General features: G+C 42.4%; 1 protein-coding gene across 4 annotated transcripts in view; it reads left to right on the top strand.

Moving 5' to 3' along the window:
* The window catches only part of fut8b (fucosyltransferase 8b (alpha (1,6) fucosyltransferase)), an 84,222-nt gene extending 81,491 nt beyond the window's left edge, over positions 1-2,731 (top strand). For all 4 annotated transcript variants that reach the window (XM_070849628.1, XM_070849630.1, XM_070849631.1 and 1 more), the window contains one exon: positions 956-2,731. In XM_070849628.1, coding sequence (XP_070705729.1) covers positions 956-1,294 — 339 coding nt within the window. In that variant the 3' untranslated portion in view covers positions 1,295-2,731. The remainder of the gene's footprint in view (positions 1-955) is intronic.
* Positions 2,732-21,467: the final 18,736 nt, after the last annotated feature.

The raw sequence follows: 21,467 nt of genomic DNA, 5'->3' as shown, positions 1-21,467 counted from the left end.
AATTTCACAAAAATGTCTAATAAGGTGAAATAATGGAGTCATGACAAAGGTCAGCTTCACTGTGACATCATAATGTTCTGCAAAAACACTTTTCTGGCCTTTATTCAGGAACAGACGAGGAGATTGTGACCATATTTCACATTTGGTAGGATACACTGATGAAGGCCATCAGATGTGGAGTAAAGTGCACCAAATGCTTGATCCTTTATTTATGTTTTTCTTTGTTGTCTAAATAAATAATTATAATAAGAATATTCGCATAACAGAGATAACCCTTAAATCAATAGCACAATTTGGAATTGAACGAATTAGAAATAAAAGTTGATCTGATAACAAAAATGCCTTGATTGTTTTCTGAGTTACGAGCTGGGCTTTAGCAAACAAAGCCAGGCTCAACTGATCAAAGCTTCTGTGTTAAAATGGCCTGTCAGAGTTCCTGGAAAAATAATTATCACTTGATGTTTCCACGTTATCACAAGGCAAACCAGAACCACTCTAATAATCGCCATCATGTGATTGTCAACAGCCGTGACTGTGTGACTGTGACAAGTGTGATTGTTCCATTTTCACGTACATGTTTCAAAGCATAGAAACAATTAGCCCACTTATCACAGCTTTGGCATTACAATGGCATTTGTCATCCATTATACTGATCAGCTATAACATGGAGTAGACGGGCTTCCTGCCATCCCTAAAAAATAATATGTGAGCCTCATAATTCCTATTCACACTGTGGGTTTATTAGTCCACTCAAGTCAAGGATCTGACTGGAACGAGTGGCTTAGCACATTTTATCCCTCTTTTAGCAGGACTGAAATGAAATGCATATGTCCTACAGTGAGAAGTCCCGTTTTTTTCCCCCTACGAGCATGTTCTCTTGCCTCTACAAGCTTTGTTAGGATGTTAGATAGAGATCCAAGCTTGAAAATAATCCCTGGCTCTGTCTCTGTTTCAGGTCTGCCGTGTGGCCTATGAGATCATGCAGATGCTCCACCCAGACGCGTCCTCCTTCTTCTACTCATTGGATGACATCTACTACTTTGGGGGTCAAAACGCCCACAACCAGATCGCCATCTACCCCCACCAGCCGCGCAACAGCGAGGACATTCCCCTGGAGCCCGGCGACGTGATCGGCGTGGCCGGCAACCACTGGGACGGATACTCGAAAGGCATCAACCGCAAACTGGGCCGCACTGGCCTCTACCCTTCCTACAAGGTCAAAGAGAAAATCGAGACCGTGAAGTACCCGACATACCCCGAGGCAGACAAACTGCTCAACTCTCAAAAGAAGTAAAAGAAGAAATGAAAAAAAAAATAAAAGAAGAGGAGCGAGGAGAAACACGCAGACTCCGAATCCAGGGAAGGAGGCTGCTTTTGTACAGAAGAGAGAGGCGTACTTAGTGCGCTAAGCTGAGAAGAAAAGAGGAAGCCTGTACCCAGGGGTGATAGGAATGAGAATGCACTCTGTGTGTTTATGTGAGAGCGTGTGTATGCGTGTGTGTATGTGTGCGCGAACGCGTGTGTGCGTGCGCACTTGTGTAAATGCCTGTGCATATGTCGGGTCATGGAAGACTTGCACCCTACCACTACTCCCCCGTCCGATGCTCTGACGTCGGGCCTGTAGAGATGTAGACGTGAACATTGATTTTTAAATAAAGCAAGAATACAATTAAAATCTACACAACTGACCAAGCTCGCTCTCCAGAGACAAGACTGGGACTACTGTAAGACTGGCACGCCCCAGAGTTAGCTTCAAATCAATGACTGAAAGAAAAAAAAAAAAATGACAAACTGGAAAAAAAGTGTTTTGATTTTTATTTAATTTTTTTCAGTGGTTTTGATTCTTATCTTGCCTTTTTTTTCTCCTGTTTTGTTCTTTTTTTGTTTTGTTTTTGTTTACTGAATGTACTGTATCCTCTTCTTGCCATGCTCACCGCTTACCCCCCTCCCCCCTCCCCCCCCCACTCCCATCTCTTCCTGCTCCACACACTGTGCTTCACCCATCTCGTCTTTACATGTGCAATTAATTTTATGATACCATATTGTGCTTTTATCGAGTGTTTTTAACGGTCTTAATTTCGTGCGTATGGGGCTTGTGCATTGTATACTGTACAGTGTGTGCGTGTGCGTGCGAACGGATGCGTGTGTGATCACGTGTGCCTGTGCGTGCTGTTTTAAGTCTAAGGGGCCATGTCGCGACCTGGTGCCTGATTATTGGTGAGCAGTGTGTGTTTTTATCCCTGGCTTTCCTCCCGACTGAATAGTGTTTGTGTGAGCCAGCGGGAGACTGGCGGTGACGGTGGGGACTGTCCTCAGCACCCCCACCCCCCCCCTCCACCTCCACCCCCCCCAGCACTTGGAACAATGGTGAACTCCAGTCACTTCTGCTGGTGACCTCTAGTGAACAATGGTAAGATTATGTGGAGTTTGGTGAACTCATGGTGCACGCACACACACAGACACAGGAGCCGTCCCGAGGCTCACCAAAAGAAGCACTCCACTGAGATTATGTCCTTTTCGGCATCTCTGCTGTCTTCTGTCCATCTGTTTGTTTGTTTGTTTTTTTACTTTTAACATTGCTGTTTTAAAATAAATGAGGAAAAATATGCCTATGTTTAAAAATGATAATGCTATGTCATATCAAACTCAAAGTCCCCATCATGAAGGCTTTTTTTTCATAACTTATGTTCTTGGGCATTGTCTTTGATAACCACAGATCGAATAAACTTGAGAAACCAACACAGCACTTTTTTTTTTTTTTTTTCTCTCTTCCCTCCCTTTCGTCTGATTCTGTTCACCATCTGCTCCTCCGTCTCTTAACTGGGAGACACCTGCTCGTTCAATCAGGCTGAACAAGTTTCAACCACATTCCACACAGTCGAGGCTTTTTTTTTTTTTTTTTTTTTTTCATATTTGAAGAGTTCATTTCCTGAAGGGTATCAATCCATTTTTGAAGAGCAAAAGTCATTACCTGAAGTTCATCTTTTGATATCTCCGTAAAAAAAGGAGGACCCTGCGTCTTAAATTGATATCATTTTGGCATCCCAGAATTAGAGCTGCCTCCTATCTTCAAAAGTGCCACTAGTTTGTTTTATAAATCATTCAGGGAGAGTGTGTATCAATTTTTGAGTCATTTCAGAGCAAAACCCTTTAAATCTGTCTTTGATTTACATTTCAAGTGAGAGCAGAGACACTGCCGTCCTTCATTTGAATATGCCGTGTGACAGCTCCATGATATTTCTGCCCCAAATACCAAACATCGCTCCTGATGGAGCCACAACGCAGGTAGAGCACCAGAAGACTTCCTGCTCTTGTCTAGTGTCCTATTTCCTACTTCCTGCTCATCTAAGTCGTTTATGATCTTGTTCTCTGTGTCTTATTTATGGGCTGTCTTGTTACTTTCTCACTGAGGGGGCTCTGGGAGTTTCATTACAGATCCCTCTTTAATTTCGACGATGATCTGCATGCTTCATTGGACACCCATAAGGAAAGCTGCAGCTCTGGTAGAGGAGATGAGCTTTTTGGTGTGTGCGAGGGAGAGTAATAGTTTTATTGCTTTTTTCCCCCTGCCTGACAACAATCCGCAACCAATTTAGCCCACGTTGACAAAGTGTTCACAATGCACATGCAGCGTATAGCAGTTCATTGAACATCTCTTTTCACTGGGAAAGAGTCCCTTGTGGGCTCTATAAACGCACGCGCTAACTGGAGGGCACTTTAATTAAAATACACTCGTCGCTGTCACAGTGGCCTGTAACAGTCGTTTAAGAGAGACGTTAGTTCAGTTAATTATGCTGTTAATTGGGCTCCGCTCCTCATATAGAACATTCCGGTTTTTAGCGGGCAGGTTTCTTTCTCTGCATTTGTCGCCTAATCGTCGCAGAGCTTTCTGTGAGCACAGTGAGGCCATTTGCTGACTAACATGTCGTGTTTTGTCCCATCTGAGTGCCTCATTCATGTCCAAATACGCGTGTCTCCAGGTTACATTTTCCCACAGCCTTGCTTTAAAGGATAGTCACGTGTTTTTTCAAGCCCCCACTCCAGACTAACAGAAGGGGATCCTTTAGGTTGCACTTTGTTTTAGACACAATGGTGATTTGAGCTAAACTGTAACATAAGCTTGCAGACACTGTGACACTTCTAGCATACTGATGATTAGCTGTTGTTGCAGGTATTTGGTCATAAACTGAAATATAGGGCAAGTTGAAATTTTGACCCGATGCTAGCACCAGATCAAAAGTCACGGGGTCACCAAAGTCCTTAAATATCTGTGGCTAATCTCATAGTGATCCATCACATGGCTGATGTCTGTCTCTGAGGCACACATGTCAGTCCCATAGTGATGCTGAACGATCACCAGAGTCATTTGGATTCATCCTGTTGGCACCATGAAACTCAGTACAAAATGTCAAGGCGCAATTTCAAGGTTGTGAAGATATTTCAGTCTGGACCAAAGTGATGGACTGACGATGCCATCCATAAAACCACGCGGCTAGTGTGGTTAAAGAGACTAACTCTGGAAGATAACCACTTTATCTGACTAACTCAGACTACTGAAGCGTCATACTCAAATTGGCTGCAGCTGAATTCCAAAATTTTACATAGCTTGAAGATCTTATCCCCCGTCTCTTACGCCGCAATCACCTTAAGAGGGAATCACTTCACGGCCAGAGAGAAGTGATAACTCTGTGTGCACATGGGCATGTGCGTGTTGTTTTAAGACAGAAAAATTGAGAACCTGTCCTTTTAATGCTTCAAGAACATGAACTGAGATTTCAATGTGGCGGTGTAACTCTGATGGAATTCATATTATATAGAGATAAGTGGGTACACCATCGCCTTGTGGAATTCTAATCTTGTAAAGGGCAGCTGAATTAATTCTGACTGACTCATGAAAAAAGAGAGAGGAAATGGAAATGATTATTATAGTCGTGGCCGGCTCCAATCAGTACACTGTTGGCGCAGCAGTAACAAGTGAAGTCTGCCCTACGGTACCTGGCCCACATCAAAGCTGAGGGAAGGAACTAGAACAAGAAACTGTCAGGTTTTCAGGAGGCAGAGATAATTGTAGAGTGTCAATCTTTCACCTTAAATCAACTCAGCAATCGGCTGCAGTTTGGCTTTTATTAGCCCCCTATTTTTAATCCCACCCTATAAACCTTATTCTATAAACCTGATTCTTGGCGCGCAGCAGGGCCAACTTAAGCCGGTGAGAAGTACATCATCGTTCTGAGGAACAAAGCCGTTTTGTTTGGCACGCATACTGTATTTAACTGTGATCCCTGTTGTGAAAGAACTAAATCAGTGTTTCTAATGGAGTGTTGACACTCTGGAGGACTGTATTGTTACTTGGATATCTCCGATATCAGATATCTCCTTAAACTCCACGAAACCCTTTAGCCTCCCCGTAGACATCACCCGTCTTCGTGAATGAAATGTGTATTTTCTTTTTTGCTTCACACAGCAGGTTTATGACTCCTCTTGAAAGTGGAGATCTGCCCAAATTAAAATCAATTAGATTTCTTATTATTGTTAGACCCTCGAAAGGAAATAGGATATAAAGTTTTCACGTATTTATTTCATTATCAGACTGCTTTGAGTCTAAAAAGACACTATTTTTCTGCTCCCGTTTGTGTACTCTGCCGTGCATTGTGCCGAGGTTATGTTTACTACGAGGCTGTGAATATGAGAGTCTGATCTATTAATGCAGTCTATTCATCTAGTTACATAAGCGTGTTACCTAGTATCAGGCTATAAAACCTCTAAATATTGCTATCATTCTGCAAGCATAACAGCGGCCGATAAAAGACTAAACCACATTTCAAGCGTCGTGCTGATTTTTGTCTGAAATATCAGCAGAATACTTTTTTTCCCCCCCAATTTCACGAGTTGCATGTACCAACAGTGGAGTTGTTGACAGTTCCGTGAAGACTGCAGCAGGTCTGAGAGCTCTGTGAGGTCAGACAGATAATGGAGCAGCAGTCACTCGACTCTCTGTGGCTTCCTTTGTTATGAAACAGACAAAGAGCTTTGTGTCACCAGCATGATGAAGACCAAGTGTTATTAGCACTGTGACAATGATGTCATGACGGTGCAAATTAATACGAGGTGAAGATGCCAGTGAATGTGATGTTGTGATCGCGTACGGTGATGTCTTAAAGGATAATTGTGGTTTATTCCAACACGCAGGTCTTGTGTTCGCAGTTTGTGTGCCAGCATTCTCATCAGTGGTCGTTGAGATCTGGGTGGGAACGTGGGAAAGTATTTCTCTACAGCATTAAACGTTCATGACTAATCAGAAATCCAAGTTAAAAAAAAAAAAAAAAACATTTATTTTTATATTTATCATTTAATAGTCAAGCCTCTGCTTTATCAGGACTGTGTGGGTTTGTTTAGTTTGATCGGATTTGATTGACAGCGACCAAACAACCCGCCAACTGTCGTCAAATGATGTTATTCAAATGTTGCTAAGCTCCGATTGCACAGAAGTACGCGCATCACCTTTTTCCAACATAGACCTGAGAAAAAGACGGGGGGGAAAAGAGAAATACATACAAACAAACAAACTGTCTGTCAGTTAATAGTGTGTTTATGTGCGACCCTGCTGACTGAGACAATGCTGGAAGTTGTCGGGGCCTCTAAACTATTATTTTTGGAGAGAAATTTAAGCCAAGCTGTGAAATTATTCCCCAGGCAACACTGTAAACATCCATCACAGTTTACAGACCAAATGTACTTAACGCAGTTGCTCGCACACACAGGTGTCCAGTGCCATGAGGGATACTTACTGTTAATGTTTGGTTTTACCATTAAATGAAGTGGTCCAGATAAGAGGTTATCAAACTCCAGGCCACAGACCCGTACCGGATCATGGATCATACTGGGCCACAAATGATGATGTTTGAGCAAAAAGTCTGCATACTAATTATAACCATATGCTATTAAGAACGATCAATTGTGGTAATTAATTTGACCTTGGAGCGGTGTGACTGTGCTGCGTTTTTCCTCATCGCTCCCTGTTATGCCTCCGACATCGACGTGCAGCAGGTCATCGGCATCACCTCCAGCGTTTAGCAGATAAATCTATAAGAGGACACTACTTGTTTGTATCTAATAATTAACCACAATGAAGCACAGACCAAATTAGGGTTCCATTTTTTTGTGTTAACTCACTCTCTCTTTTGTCTCTCGAACTTCATATCAAGGATTGTGTGTCGGGAGGAGAAATGAAAAGAGATCACAACCTGAACTAAAACCTACATAGTTGGCAAAAGTGCATGTGAAGCCACAAACAAACGGACGAGAGGCCCTCTGTCTAACTTTGTCTTCTAATGTGAATAATCACTCCCAGTAATTAGCCACGATCTAGTTAAAATCTGAGCTTATTCACATTATATTTACCTGAATGTTTTGTGTTTCTTGAAGCTGTTGTTTTCTCACATCCCAGCAATTACTTTAGCAAGATGACATGTCATCAAAACCGATCAAAATGGCCAGACTACTCCTTTAAAATGCATTTGTTTGATACTGTATTTCTCCCTGGATAGTGATGTCACATTTTACAGTAGCCTAATGGGCTTGGTGTCGATGGGACATCCGCTCTACCGTACAGCTAAAAGACTAATGTTGCTGCTGAAACATCCACCATCCCTCTGTGTGTCCACGTGAAGCCGGCTGCAGCAGCGGTGGAGAGGAGAGTCCACAGCTCCCAGCCTCCGCCCCGCCTCCCCCTGCTGCTGCTGCCTGCAGGGTTCAGCCCGCTGTGATGACCATTAGCGTCTGGCTGAGGCTGCAGGAGATAACAGGTGATTTAAGGCCCTGTACCCCAACACAGCCAGAGAGAAATGGCCGGCTGCTGCTTATCTCCCGCTCCGCCATACTCCACACACTTTTACATTAGGCTCCCCTATTCAAAGCCATCTGTCTTCCCAGTCAGGGTTTGATAAAACCGCCTGCGTACCTCACGAAGGGGGAGGAGTGGGAGACTGAGGAGACACACACCGCCACTCCGCCTGCATACTTATACACACAGCAATTCAGAGGATCACGGTGGAAGTCGACAACACCACACTTGCTGAATACTTTATCCACGCTGACTTAGAGCCCGGGGCGACACAGTGGGACTCAACAACAATAGCTGAGTACAGCACACAAAAGATACTGTACCTGGTTGTAAAAGAGAGACCTGAGTGTGTAACATCACCCTTGGACTAATTGCAAATCAATGGTCCTGGTGAGATGAATGTGGTGGGGATAATAATCGCCTAGGGCTGCCGTACATCAACTATTCATGCACAGTGCCAAACACTAATCACAGTAGGTGCACCAATAAAAGCTCAGGAGATGTTATCATTCCTCTACAGAAAAAAGCATTATATGTCATTGAGGGCTTTTTACCTCTGAGCGGGGCAACGTCAATGACAGAAATATCATTCTTACTGATTACTCAGGAGGCTTTGGCATGCCTATAGACTGGTGATTAAATCTTGATGCCATAACATATTTGGCAGCCTCCAGCAGGGAAAAGGATTACTTCATCCTTCTTGGACGTGCATATGTGAAGAAATATCAGCTATCTTTAGGGCGTGAGTGAAAAATGCCCTTTATCTTACGGTAAACGCACAGAAGATCCAGAAGAGACTGGATGTAAAGACAGAGACGGTTAAATTCAGGCATGGAGCAGGAGTTGTGTAATTGTTGCTGCAGTTGCTGATTTTCCCGCCGTGGAGGCTAAGTGGGCAGCGGCTGTCTTCGTTCGGTCCCCGCTCTGTAATTATGGTGTCATTGTGTGACAGCAGAATAACCTCGGCAGCAGCTAAAGCACAAAAAGTCCTCTTGTCTGTGGACATGTGCTGGGAGAAAACTGAGCTGTCTTTCTCTCTGTCCATCTGGCTTTCTTCTCTACGTTTATCTCTATCCTCTACCTCTATCATCCCTCGCTTCCCTTAACCTTTGTCCTATCGAAACCTGATGACCAAGCACAAGTGAAAAACGCCTATGCAATTAGCTATATTGCACAGGTTAACACGGTTCTCCCGATAGCAGATTATGGTCCAAGTCTTGAGTGCATGTTGCCATTTGCAGACCTGGAGCGAGGAATATGCTTTTATCTGTGCGAGTAGTAAATCAAAAGAGTTAAAACGCCCAGTTCAAGTCCGTTCGACTCCTGCACTCTGGTGACCAGGATGGATTGGTGCTAAGGTGGATTACTAGTTAGAAAACCCATCAGGAAACGACGAGATCAAAAGTCCACAGTCATGCTAGTGGCTCTGTGAGGCTGAACGTGGGCACAGCGGTGCTTTGAGCTAAATGCTGACGTCAGTATGCTAACAATGACAAGGCCGATGCTTAGCTGGTATAATGTTGTTTGGCGCGTTAGTATTTGCTAGTTGGCTCTAAACAAAGCACAGCTGAGGCTGGTGAGTTTGCAGGTATTTGGTCATAGTCGTAAAAAGTATTGGACGAATTAAAAATTTGATCTCATGATGGAGCTTGATGAAAAGTTAAGGGATCACCAAAGTTACCAATCATCACAAGGACAACATTAACACCTGAATCAATTTTCACGGCAATCTATTTAGTATTTATTCATTATTGAGCTAATATTCAACATAAGATAGTTACATCACAAATGTAAGCGTCGTAGTCGAGCTACAGGAAAAGTCACGGGATCACCAAAGTCATTGGGATTCATTGATTGGGAGCCATGAATGTCTGCACCAAGTCTAATGTCAGCACCAATAGGTGTAATATTGGATCAAAGCGGTGGGCCAACCGACCAAGTAACCGACATAGCCGTCTCTGAAGCCACGCCCCTAGCATGGCTACAGAGATCACAGGTCCAGCCCCCGCTGCAGCCAGGCAAGCGCATCCATCCCTGCCTGTGCTTATTTTGGCTGCCTCGCTGCACATCTCCTGCACATTTGTCTCTGTCTCAGACGAATAATGCAGAAAGGCAAAATTCTAATTGCACTGCATGGAGTATGATAATTGAAGTGCTCTAAAAAAATATCTTCCATTAACACCAAGGAAGTGATGGACTGTGCTTGTGGCATTTCAATGGAAAAGTAGCCACTTTTGCCAGTTGGCAGCCAACCAGCTGAAGACGTATGCATAAATTTCTCCAGCCATGATAAATTCACTGTCAAGCTTTTTTAATAGACTCCCAAAAAACCTTAACTGGCCCAAATTCCAAAAAAAGGTTTCAATGTCAGTTTGATTATGCATAGTTTAATCATATGTTAATTCAGGCACATGTATCTGACATCACCCCACAATTATCCAGTTAATATTAAAGGAAGCAGGTGTTTAAAGGCGCTGTGGATGAAAGGTATTACCTATAAGCCTTATTATGAATAAGCCCTAATGTTCCCATCCATGTTAGTCATCAGGGTAATTCTACAGAGGATATTTTCTCCATCATTTAGTTTTGTTTCACTTTTTGGGGGGATTAAAGGAGAGTGCTTTTAGCTATTTACAGAGTATAACTCTTTGATTTTTGGCAGATAACTAAAAACCAGATATCTGACCGTGTCTTGTTGTCTTTTTAAAGCTAAATATTCTGTCTTGTCTCCGGCCTCTCCATCCCTCTAAGGCTGGTTTGTGAGGCATATTCTCCTGTAAGACATAAGCATGTCGTTCTGGCCCGGTAAAGGTTTTATAATTCCAGTGGAGTTTTTTTTATTTATTTTTTTTACCCCCATGCAGATGGATGAAGTCATGGAGTCTGGAGCTTCGATTAGACATGCTGTTAGATTACTGCCGCGAGCTGCAGTCTCCCTGTGATGATGGCCTCGCCCTTGACCCGACACTTACCTGCTTCTCTGTGATCCCTGCCACTGTCATCTCAGGTTTAGTTAAGCCTGCTGGCTGCAGACTGTGAGCCTGTTTGTGGATACATGTGTAAGGATGGACACGTCTGCTGGGCAGAGCACGTTTGAACATGTTAACGCATGGATGAGCTCTAGTACAATTGTGTGGGTGTTTTTTCTTTTGTTTGTTTGTTTTCTTTTTTGATGACCTGGAAAAATGCCATATAGTCTTCTTTTATCACGGCCTTTTATCCCACCCAGTTGTCTATTGTTAGCCCTGCGAATTGTGCATCAGCTCGTATTTCCATCTGGCCTTGGTGACAGTATTTTCAAGATCGATGGGCACTTTCGCTTCCTTTGTGGATGCTGCTGAAAGGACATACAGCATATAACTTTCTATTTTACTCTCACTGTGCTGTAATTTCACTCTTGACGCACATTATAGTTGCGGTCAAATTACATTTCAGCCAGTGTGATTTTCTCATAAATCAAAATCCCCCAAAAATCAATTAATTAAACATTAAGATTATTACTTAATTAACTGCGGCTTCAGTTTGTGTCTCAAATTGAGAGCACAGACAGTAAATTAACCCAACCCTCACACATGGTGTTCATGGTGTTTTTATTCTCATGCCCCCGTTCCAAGCAGCGAGACCTCGCCAGCCGCCCCTGTCGCCCTCTCTCAGCGTGAGCGCGAGTTGAAATCATGAGCAAGTATTTATTAGGATGCCTGAGCACGCTGTTCATCAGCCGCACAGTGGGGGTTATTTCATTTCCCAAGTTTAGTGGAAAATTCAGGTTATTCATATCATCCCAGATGTTTGCCAATTTACTTAACATCCATAACGTACGCAATACCCCAAAGCAAACAAGCTTCCCGGCTAATCACAGGTTACTCACTGAGAGGCTGATGCTAACGCTGTCACTCTCCATGCAATATGACATAATTCTAATGTCACCCAGCCAAAGGGAAACACAGCGGAGATTCAGTAATGAATCTGAGTGTAACAAACTGCCTGCTACACCTTTTTACTCAAAGCTCTTCAAAGGGTTGACAAAAAAGCATTTTTTTTTTTTTTTTTTTGCACTTACCTCCAGTTAATATCTAGCCATACATAATTTTGGTTTGCTTTGCCCTGGTTTTTGATATATAAGTCACTGCAAGGTCTGTATCCACCCTGATACAATGGGGTGAATGCAGTTTTGATTTTGATGCTCACAGCAGTGAAAAATTCAATACAAACTCCAGAAACAATGAGCCTCCCACAAGAACCTTGTGCATGAATACATTTAGGGCTTCAATATGTTGCCAAAACCAACCAAAATAAAATGAGATTTAATATTAACATTTCATCTACTGAATGTTAACATTGACACGGATGTTAATCTGTTTACATATCGGCGTGATGGCTGCCGTGGCTTGCCACTTTGCTTAGAGCTTGACAGCAGAGTTTTTGCTCTCTTGGTGTCAGTTTGTTTGGCATTACGGTTACAGCAGTTCCTCAGGGTCTTCACACAAGTCGCTGTCCAGAAGAACTGAGGACTGCGACGTCCCTTTGACCACCTCCCAGCTAACTTGTGGACCACTTTGCTTTAGTAAAGACGTTTTTGGCGTCTGTCTTAACGTCAAACCATTCCTTCTTTATTTCTGTCACCGCACAGCTCTGCAATGACACAGTTGTTGACAGCTTCTGTAATATTTTCTTCTCTTTCGGTCCCCAAATATCATGACTGACAGTAAATTTGTTGGGGTTTTTTCTTTTTTTTCCAGATAACTGCACTTCAAGCTCCGCTGTGCAGAGTTCCTCTTTTTACTCTTGGGAGACATTTTTTGTGAATGAAACCTGCTCACAAATGGAGCAGAACATGTGGCCTTAAATGACAGTGTGGGGGTGCTGATTATGCTAATGAACAATTCTCACAAATGAGCAGCTCCTCAAACATGTGGCATTCATTCAAGTTGATTTACGAGTTTGTGCTGCTAAGAGGGATTTGTGAATTTAGCTCGGAACACTAGAACAAGCAAACCTCGCATAAAGAAAGTGAAAGTTTAGGGTCCAATCCAAAGATGGGCCTGCATGTGTCCCTGGATAACCCATCTATTCCTCAGTGTGAACTGTTTTCATGGAAATTACTGTCTATTGGAGATACTGAGAAAACAGTTGACAGCCAGCTCCATGGCTGGTTGGATACCAGTTGTTATTTTTTAAGTGAGATGACACTTTAGCTCCTTAAGTAGCTCTAAGGTTGGAAAAACCATGTTATTCCACTCTGACTGACAGTATCATGTATAATGGGTATCAGCTTGTTCCAGCTCTTCATTTGAGCTTCTGTCTGTTTACTGAGTTAAATATTCAAACCCGAGACTCAAATACTGTTTCTTTTGCACCATTTTATACACATTTCTGACACATTTGGTATCTGGGACATCCTCTGTTTCTGTGGGTTTGATAAATGAGTTTACAAAGACTGATCCACCTGCAGCTAGTTGAGGCTGAAGGGGTTAAAATTACCATGACTGTACAATTTTCTGCTCGTGACGCACTTCTTCAAAAACAGGACAGTGCTTATTGGCTTTACTTTGGCTTTCGACGTAAATGTACTGTAGTTGTAACTGTAACTGTAAAATGTGCTGTACATTGTGATGAGTACATTCTGTATGCGAATATTCAGCTTGAATAATGAGATGCAAAGCAGCAATGTGTAGAACTGCGTCTCCAGGTTGTCACAGGATGAACTTAGTTGAGCCTTTATTCATCCTGGGAAGGTTTTTTGCTGAGCCGGCGTGTTCTTTTGCACACTTGTTCTTTTTTAGCTCCGTTCTACTTCACAGTCCCTCTCCTATATACAGTAGATTCCCACCTGGGAACTGCCCTGTGCAACAACAGTGTACCCACTGTCGGAAGCTCAGCAGCTTCACTTGGGCAATTCACTGTCAAATTTGTTGCTCACAAGCACCTCAGCAGCATTTAGTGCAGTGAGGTAGACTCTTATTCGTTCTCTGACAGTTTTTTCCCAGCTGGTCTGAGGGAGGCAAGAATGGTTTGTCTAGCCTGTGGGGTAGGACAAGACAGAAAGTAAGCCTCAGCCTTCTTCTAGATTAATAATGCAGTGACACTATTCAGAGTCTCCACGACTAATTCAAGCCCCTGAGAGCCCCACAGTATGTTGGTACCTCCATGTAACCGCTTTTCCAGCTGTGCCCCGTGGGCCGCAGAGCTGGCTCGGAGCTCACAACGTGGAGCTAAAATCCCAGTCAAGCCATCCTGAAAGAGTGTCTGCTCCATCTGCTTTGTGCTGCAGCTGCAGAGAAGGCCTGCCACACAAGGGTGTCATGATCAATATTCCTGAGAGTGCCTGCCAAGGCCCCTCTGAGATGAGGTAAAGACAGATCTTATCTATAGTGTGTGTGTGTGTGTGTGTGTGTGTGTGTGTGTGTGTGTGTGTGTGTGTGCGTTTGAAAGAAGGAGCGGGGCTTTTGAGACAGAGCGAGTGAGCAAGAGAAAGACAGATGGAGTAAGAGGTAGATGGAGAGAGTTCGACACCAACTGAACAGCCAGGCTCCATCGGAGATAAATGCAGGGGGATGCACTCTGAATAATTTATACACGCCAAAAATAAAATCAAAAACCTTGTTCTCGCTCCTTACAGATAGATGAGTTCCCTGGGATCCCGGGAGACTTACAGACAAAGTAGCGAGGGTGGGAGATTGAGCTGGGACACGGCAGCATGCAGGTCTTTACGTTTTATCCAGCCGCCATTAGTGCATGATTAATAACTGGTTAATGAACGCTTATATTTCATCATGGAATTAATTCTGGTTCATTTGGCCTAACTAGTAGGCTATGGCTTTGGAATACAGAGTATGGAGGCGATCACGAATGAGCATGATGTGCAGAAGGACAACAAGGTGTGTGTTTAACCTGTCAACGCTGAAGAGAAAGATGTATTAGTGAGTGGGCACATGCCAGATTTTAATGTAGTATAAAGTCGGTAATTAGTTATTATCTGTGATACTACAGCAGACAGTTGTCTATATGTCTACATTATTTAGAGCAAATGCAGACTGATGGCAGCACCAGCAGCACACAGTGACAAAGAGTGCTCTAATAGGAAGCTGTATTCTGTTACCAAAGTTTTATTGCATTTTTGTGAAAAGTACAAAGCACAGAGAATATGAGAACATCAACATGATATATAAACCAGAACAAGTAAAATCAAATAAAACAATATTACAGCGTTATGTGGTGTTGGGCAACACTTGATATCATTTTTTAATCATTAAAAATTCATGTTGTGTGTATATTTGCAAACTAGATAAATATATCTTTTTACACTTTGCATGAACTTTACATTAGATTGGCTTCATTCCAGAGATTTACACAGTCGTGAGGGGGAAAAAAAGCTTTTCACCCTGTGTAACACGGATATCCAGTGCTCTCAAGGCACAAGGAGGCCCTTAGGCGACTGCAGGCCACCTGGCACATATCGACTAGGTGTAAATGGGAAGTCTTGACCAACAACAAGCTTGATAGTCTCATGAATTTCTGAACACAGGCTCTGACCTTTTGGGCATGCCTAAAAGAAATGGAACAGAGGGCTATGATTGTTCTCACACATCCACTGAGATATCTGTCTGACCTTGTAGAGGCTTGAAAAAACGAGCGACAATCTGGTTATCTGTCTTGAAATATCTCCTGTATCGTGATGGGTACGTCATAAGACGGAGAATGGCGTTGAAATTATTATCCATTTACACTAATTACTGGCATCACTTGGAGGTGAGTCTGTAGAATCCTCACATTACATATTTGTTGGCTCATCCATTTTTGCAGTAACTGTAGACTTTCATAGTCTTACAATATGAAGCTAGAGCCAGCAGGCAGTTAGCTTAGCATAAAGCAGGGGGAAACAGCCTGGCTCTGTCCAAAGAGTCATCGTGCTAAGCTAAGATAACCACCTGCTGGTTCTGGCTACATATTTAGCATAGAGACATGAGAATGGCATCAACTAAATCTCTGCAAAACAGTGAATACGTGGATCTCCCAAAATGTTGGGAACTATTCCTTTAACAAGCAGTTCTTGTAGGGATAGTGGCATCAGTAGCAGTAATGGAGACAGATACAGAACCCCTGTCCTACTAACACTGGATTGAAATGAAAACCAGTAAAAAATGAAAGCAAGAGTAAGAAAGAAAGAATCCCTTCTGCCCCTTCTGTTAAGGAAACTTAGATCATCAGCCCAGGAAGCACCAGATCCAGGGATTGTCCCCTGATAACAAGTCCTGCCATCCAGCCTCAGCGTTTCTCATTGTGTCTTTTAGTTGCTCTGTCCAAATTCTCCAGAGCTGCACAGAGGAACTGCTAAGTGACACGGCCAGCAACACGGCCAGTTTGCTGTGAGGCTGCTCATGATATCTCTCAAACACTCTCGCTTACACACAGTGGAATTTCCGTGACAATCTGATGGATCATCTTTCATTGCAAGTTTTTCCTGCAGAGTTGGACATCCAGCAGTGTCCACCCTCATTTCTTACACACAATTTAAAGCCTTCCTCTTCCCACGGCGCCTCTGTGCCTCTATGACGTTAGTAGGTAATAGAACCATTTTTCTTCCAAAGTTTATGAGATTTGTGTTGGAAAAAGTTAAACATTCACAGTTAGAATTTTACTCTACCATTTTTCTTCTGTCACGTGTGTCCCAACATTCACAAGAACCTGCTTTTTTCCATTGTTATCCAGCTGATCAGACATACTTTTATCTGTCACTGGTTGAAATGCATTTTTCCATCAGGACATGCTTAGATCATGTCACTTTTCCTTGTCTCCTGTCATTGTTTCCATATGGCTGCATCATGTTTGCAAGCAGACTGTCCTCATTCACTGTAAAAGTCTGTGATACCATTTTCTGTAGAGAAATTTAAATTATTCTGTCGCTTGTAATTTGAATGTGTTTAATTTGAATATACATTTTTACAGTAATTTATGTTCCCCTCTCCTCATAGTGTTATTTATTTCAAGTCTAGATAGGAAATATAGATATGGAGTTCTATGGTAAGGCAGCATATTTAAGAGAGCCGATCTTTTATAATAAATGATAACTCTGCTCAGAAATATATCAAGAACAATATTTATGAGCAAAAGAAATATTAGAGTAAAACTGAATTTGGTTATGTAGTCAATATTCAGGCATTGTCGCCATGAGGCAACAGCTTAGTTCCAAATACAGTGCCTCCTCTAATGCCTGCCACCATATTTCAATATTATTTTTTTTGTCTTCCGTGCACATGAAAAATGATCATTCACATACAACGCTAATCACACAGCGTTGTGACACTACCAAATCTGGCTGGGATTCAACGATGTAGAGAGCATACTTGCTTTGGTTTATTTGTACATCTAAAACAGACTAGAAAAAGACACAGAGAGATATGGGGGAGAAATGATGAGAAAAGTTAACAGGAGGTTCAAACACCAGCTCTCTAATTATGCCAAAACTTATCACATCAATACCCTTACCCACAACCCCACTCTGCTACACAATTGACACACACACACACACAGCACACATATGCAGATGAAGATAAACAAAAGTAAGCAGACCATAAAATGTAGCAATCAAAACAAAAGCTGCAGGAAAAAAAAAACAAGACCAATAGTCCCTTGCCTTGTTAGTGGCCCCACGAGGCTACAATGCTCATTACACACCGTGGAAACAAAATTGTTATGTGGATAGAAATTTGGATTTTAATCTTTAACACTAGCGGGGCACAAATATATATATTTTGGCTTGAGGGTGCAACTGAAAGGAAAGGTTCCATAAATTAAAAAGGTTTGTGCTCAATACAGTGATCATTTTGGGACATTTGCGCAGCTCTACAATGTCAACTTTGGCTCAGCTTTCATCAGTCTAAGCTGTACTTTGTCAGCCTCAGCTGTACTTAGGCTCAAATGAGCTGAACGTGCAGACAGCATGTGAATGTGTCTGTGGCAAACTTTATAGCCTTCCATTTAATACAGTTATACAGTAATTTCAATCTGCATCGATATTTGGGACTAAGCAGGTGATTCAAATATGAAAATTTCTATATCTCAGGTCCTCCGTACCGAACTCACTGGTGGTTGTATGTATGAGAAAAACTGGATTGAAATCCATATCTGATACTTTATTTATGAGCAAGATTATCAGGGGGGAAAAGAAGAAAGTTTTTATTTGAGTGAGCCATGGAGAAATTGAGTTACTAGCATGTGACTGACTTGGTAAACATTTAATAAACCATTTTTATGGAACAGAGGTAATGTCAGTATCTTCGTTTTGCAGATTTATTGTATTTCACTGCATGTTTCTGCCGCCTGAAGATAAGTCGTCATTTAGATGAGTCCTAGTCCAGACGGAATTACAATAACTAATAATGAGAAGATAAAACGATAGAATGTAGGAAAAATTGTTAATCTTGTTAATGGGATGATAAACTTTCCAAATTATTTAGCCTCAGATGAATCCGCAAACCTGACATGCCTTTAAGAATATCATTATATTGCTATCACTTTTTATCACTGTTTTTACAAGATCCCTGTTTAATTTGTAGGAGTTGTAGGAGCTCAGACAAGCATAAAGCCAGTCTCTACATTAGCCTACAGTATATTTCCTCATCTCTAGCTCCCACTCCCTGTGAGGTCATTGGTGACACACTGGATCAGAGTTCAATGTGATTGAACCTTTGACACGGTGTTTTAGCCGCTGCTACCTGCTGAGTGCTGAACTGATGGAGAAATGCATTAAGCTGCTTCTTTTAATGGCCACTGTAGGGCTGACTTCAACACGGTCACCAGAGAGAACGAGAGGAAACAGAAAGTGGCACGCAGCCTCGCTGACCACATCCTTTGGAAATGTTGTTGAGATCAAACCCGCAAAAGCGCAAGTGACACATTTTACATTTGCATTTAGCGCAGGTTCTCCACATTAGATCTGTTTTAATATTCTGATTTGGCACAATCACCAGTGAGGTCACAGAGTAAATTAGAAGCAAGCCATGTTTCTTCACAAAAAAAACTACATTGCATGGCTAGAGGTGTTAGGAAATTAGCATGAAAACCAATGAACAAGAAGTCCTTCTATTTTACTTCTCTTATTTTGAGGAGTAGAAATGTCCCCTCTAGCTAATCAGGCAAATGGGATTATCAAACAAATCATGTAAACCTGTGTTATTAGGAATATCAGGTTACTGTGAAAGCTGTGAGCGCTTTAATTGGGCTATAACCTTAGTATGGTTATGCTCAGTAATCAGGTGTTATTTCCCCACTTGTCATGTACTGGCTTTGTCCTCTTCACGGTATCTGTATCACAGGAGACTACGATCTCCCCTTTAGCCTTAAGGGGTCACTGAGTCATTTAAATTTTCCTGATTTTCAAAATTGTTTTTTCTTCCCCCTAAGGCAAAAGCAAGATAACGATTTATCGCATTGAGGGTTTTAACTGCTGGCTTTACAAGCGCCTGTTGAAACTAGACCAGTGTCAGTGTCTCCTTGAGGCCCTGAATGTCTCTGACAGCAGTGCAAGGGTCTCTTTAAAAGTGCCTTCAAATCTGATACTTCAGTACCGTTTTTTGAAATTGCTTGAGAAGTGTTCTTTAGCTGTGAAGGAGGTATTACAATAATAATAAAAAAAAATCTTCATGTGATATTATCTCCCCGTTTTGGCAAATCACACAAAAGGTAAAAGAATTAATAATGCCCCCCTCCCCTCCATCCCCTTACCCACTCCTCACTCTCGCTGAGATCTGCTGAGCGTGGGGGTACACGTGCATTCTGCTGACAAATGGGAATCTAATTATTTGATCCGACACTAAAGTGCTGACTTCACAGAGACATAGAGAGGCCGGCCGTCTGCTGGATCCCCAGGCCTGGGGACACACGGTGGTCGGCTGGCTGCTTGAGCGTATGTGTGTAAGTGAATGAGTATACCTGCATTAGTGACCGTGTGGGGAGAAAGATCTGTTCCAACAATCAAGACTGTTAAGAGACTCGTCGCCAATGTGGAGACAAAAGGCTTTATGGGTAACAAAATACATTTTTGAGAACACTATCCTCCCCAGGAAAATTACAGCAACTGTACTCCACTATGTTTATCAGCTAGTCGCTAACTTTGTCTGTCAGCTGTCAGATAACCACAGAGGTAGCAAATCAGAAAAAACAAATTGTTGATGATCATATACTTTGTTTTTGTAACAAGATTGTATGCATTGCATTATTAGTTCGAGCCTTGAAGCTTTCTGTGTGGAGTTTCCACGTTCTCCGTGGGTTCTTCCAACCTAGATGTGAGCGTGAGTGGCTGTCTGCCTCTATGTGTCAGCCCTGCCACTGACTGGCAGTCCAGGGTGTACCCCGCCTCTCGCCCAGTGTCAGCTGGAATTGGCCCCCCACAATCCTTAAGGATAAGCAGGGCAGACAATGGATGGATGGATTATACAGTATATTATGCATTATTGCATGTTGTCTCCCTTTGTGAGGGACATGCGTAACAATCGGTTGTACATTCTGTCGTGGAGGGCGGCTGAAAGTCAAAACATTTTAACTCTGGACAGTAATGCCATTTGTCGTGACTGTCGCTGGTATTCTCTGCCGGCCTCGCCTAACGTCACCACCCTGCTCCTGTCTTGGTTTTAGCTAGCTTAGGGTTAGGATTTGTTTTACAGATATAGAGGGTAGTCCTCTGGGAAATTAATGTGCGTCAAATACAATGTTCTTGCAAAGGTGTGTGTACACAAATGTACATAACCTCAGTAAATATTTATAACCTATAGACTTGAATGTAATGTGTGTATTCAAAGAAATCATTTAAAGTGTTTGCAGAGTTTCAACCTTCGGAGACATTTTGTGCAAAATACTAACCAGTGCTCTCTTTTTCAGGGAGCTGTTTGTTGTCTGGATTCACAGTACATGCATCTTTATGATGTGGGACTGGTACAGTACATTAAATCCAACCTGCAAACATCAACACTGAAGAGAATGTGGATGAAAATCACACATCTCAGAGCACTTACAGCACCTATATGTGAGCAGATGTGATAACACACTACAGGTTTGTACAAGGTAACTGCATAGGTTATGATATTACCAGCTGTCTGCCTGTTAATGGCTTCCCATCCATGTGTTCGGATATTACATTTAAGCTGAAGCAAAATCCTTGTGGTTGTGAAAGATTTAATAAGAAGTTATTTTCCAGAATATGTATTATCAGTACTAATCTGCACACCATCTTCTCGTTGGGCTGCTTTTCTCTACCTGTCTTTCCAGTTCTACAGTTTTAACTCGGCTTAAACCATCAGCGCTTCCCTGCTCGGGCTCTTAATTTTTTTTCCCCCTCAGATATCTGTCATCTTTCTTTTGTGTAGTGAAAGTATTTGACTTTGTCTGACCATATCTCATGGAAAGATAAGCCAAGTGCAAGCCAGAGAGCAACTTTAAATCCACAGACACGACCTTCCTGGCAATTCTGATGCCTATGAAAACAGAAGATTATAAGGTCCTTTTTGGGTCACGTCCCTAAACTTCAAAACCCCCTGAGGAGAGTAGGCTGCCCCAGTGTTATGACATGCCTTACCAGGGTACACCAACACAAGTGTTATTGCACCGTATTAGATCTTCTTTTCCTGAC

The sequence above is a fragment of the Pempheris klunzingeri genome, chromosome 18 (genome assembly GCF_042242105.1).
Source record: "Pempheris klunzingeri isolate RE-2024b chromosome 18, fPemKlu1.hap1, whole genome shotgun sequence".
NCBI classification, from domain to species: domain Eukaryota; kingdom Metazoa; phylum Chordata; class Actinopteri; order Acropomatiformes; family Pempheridae; genus Pempheris; species Pempheris klunzingeri.
This window is presented reverse-complemented; position numbering and strand designations above follow the sequence as displayed.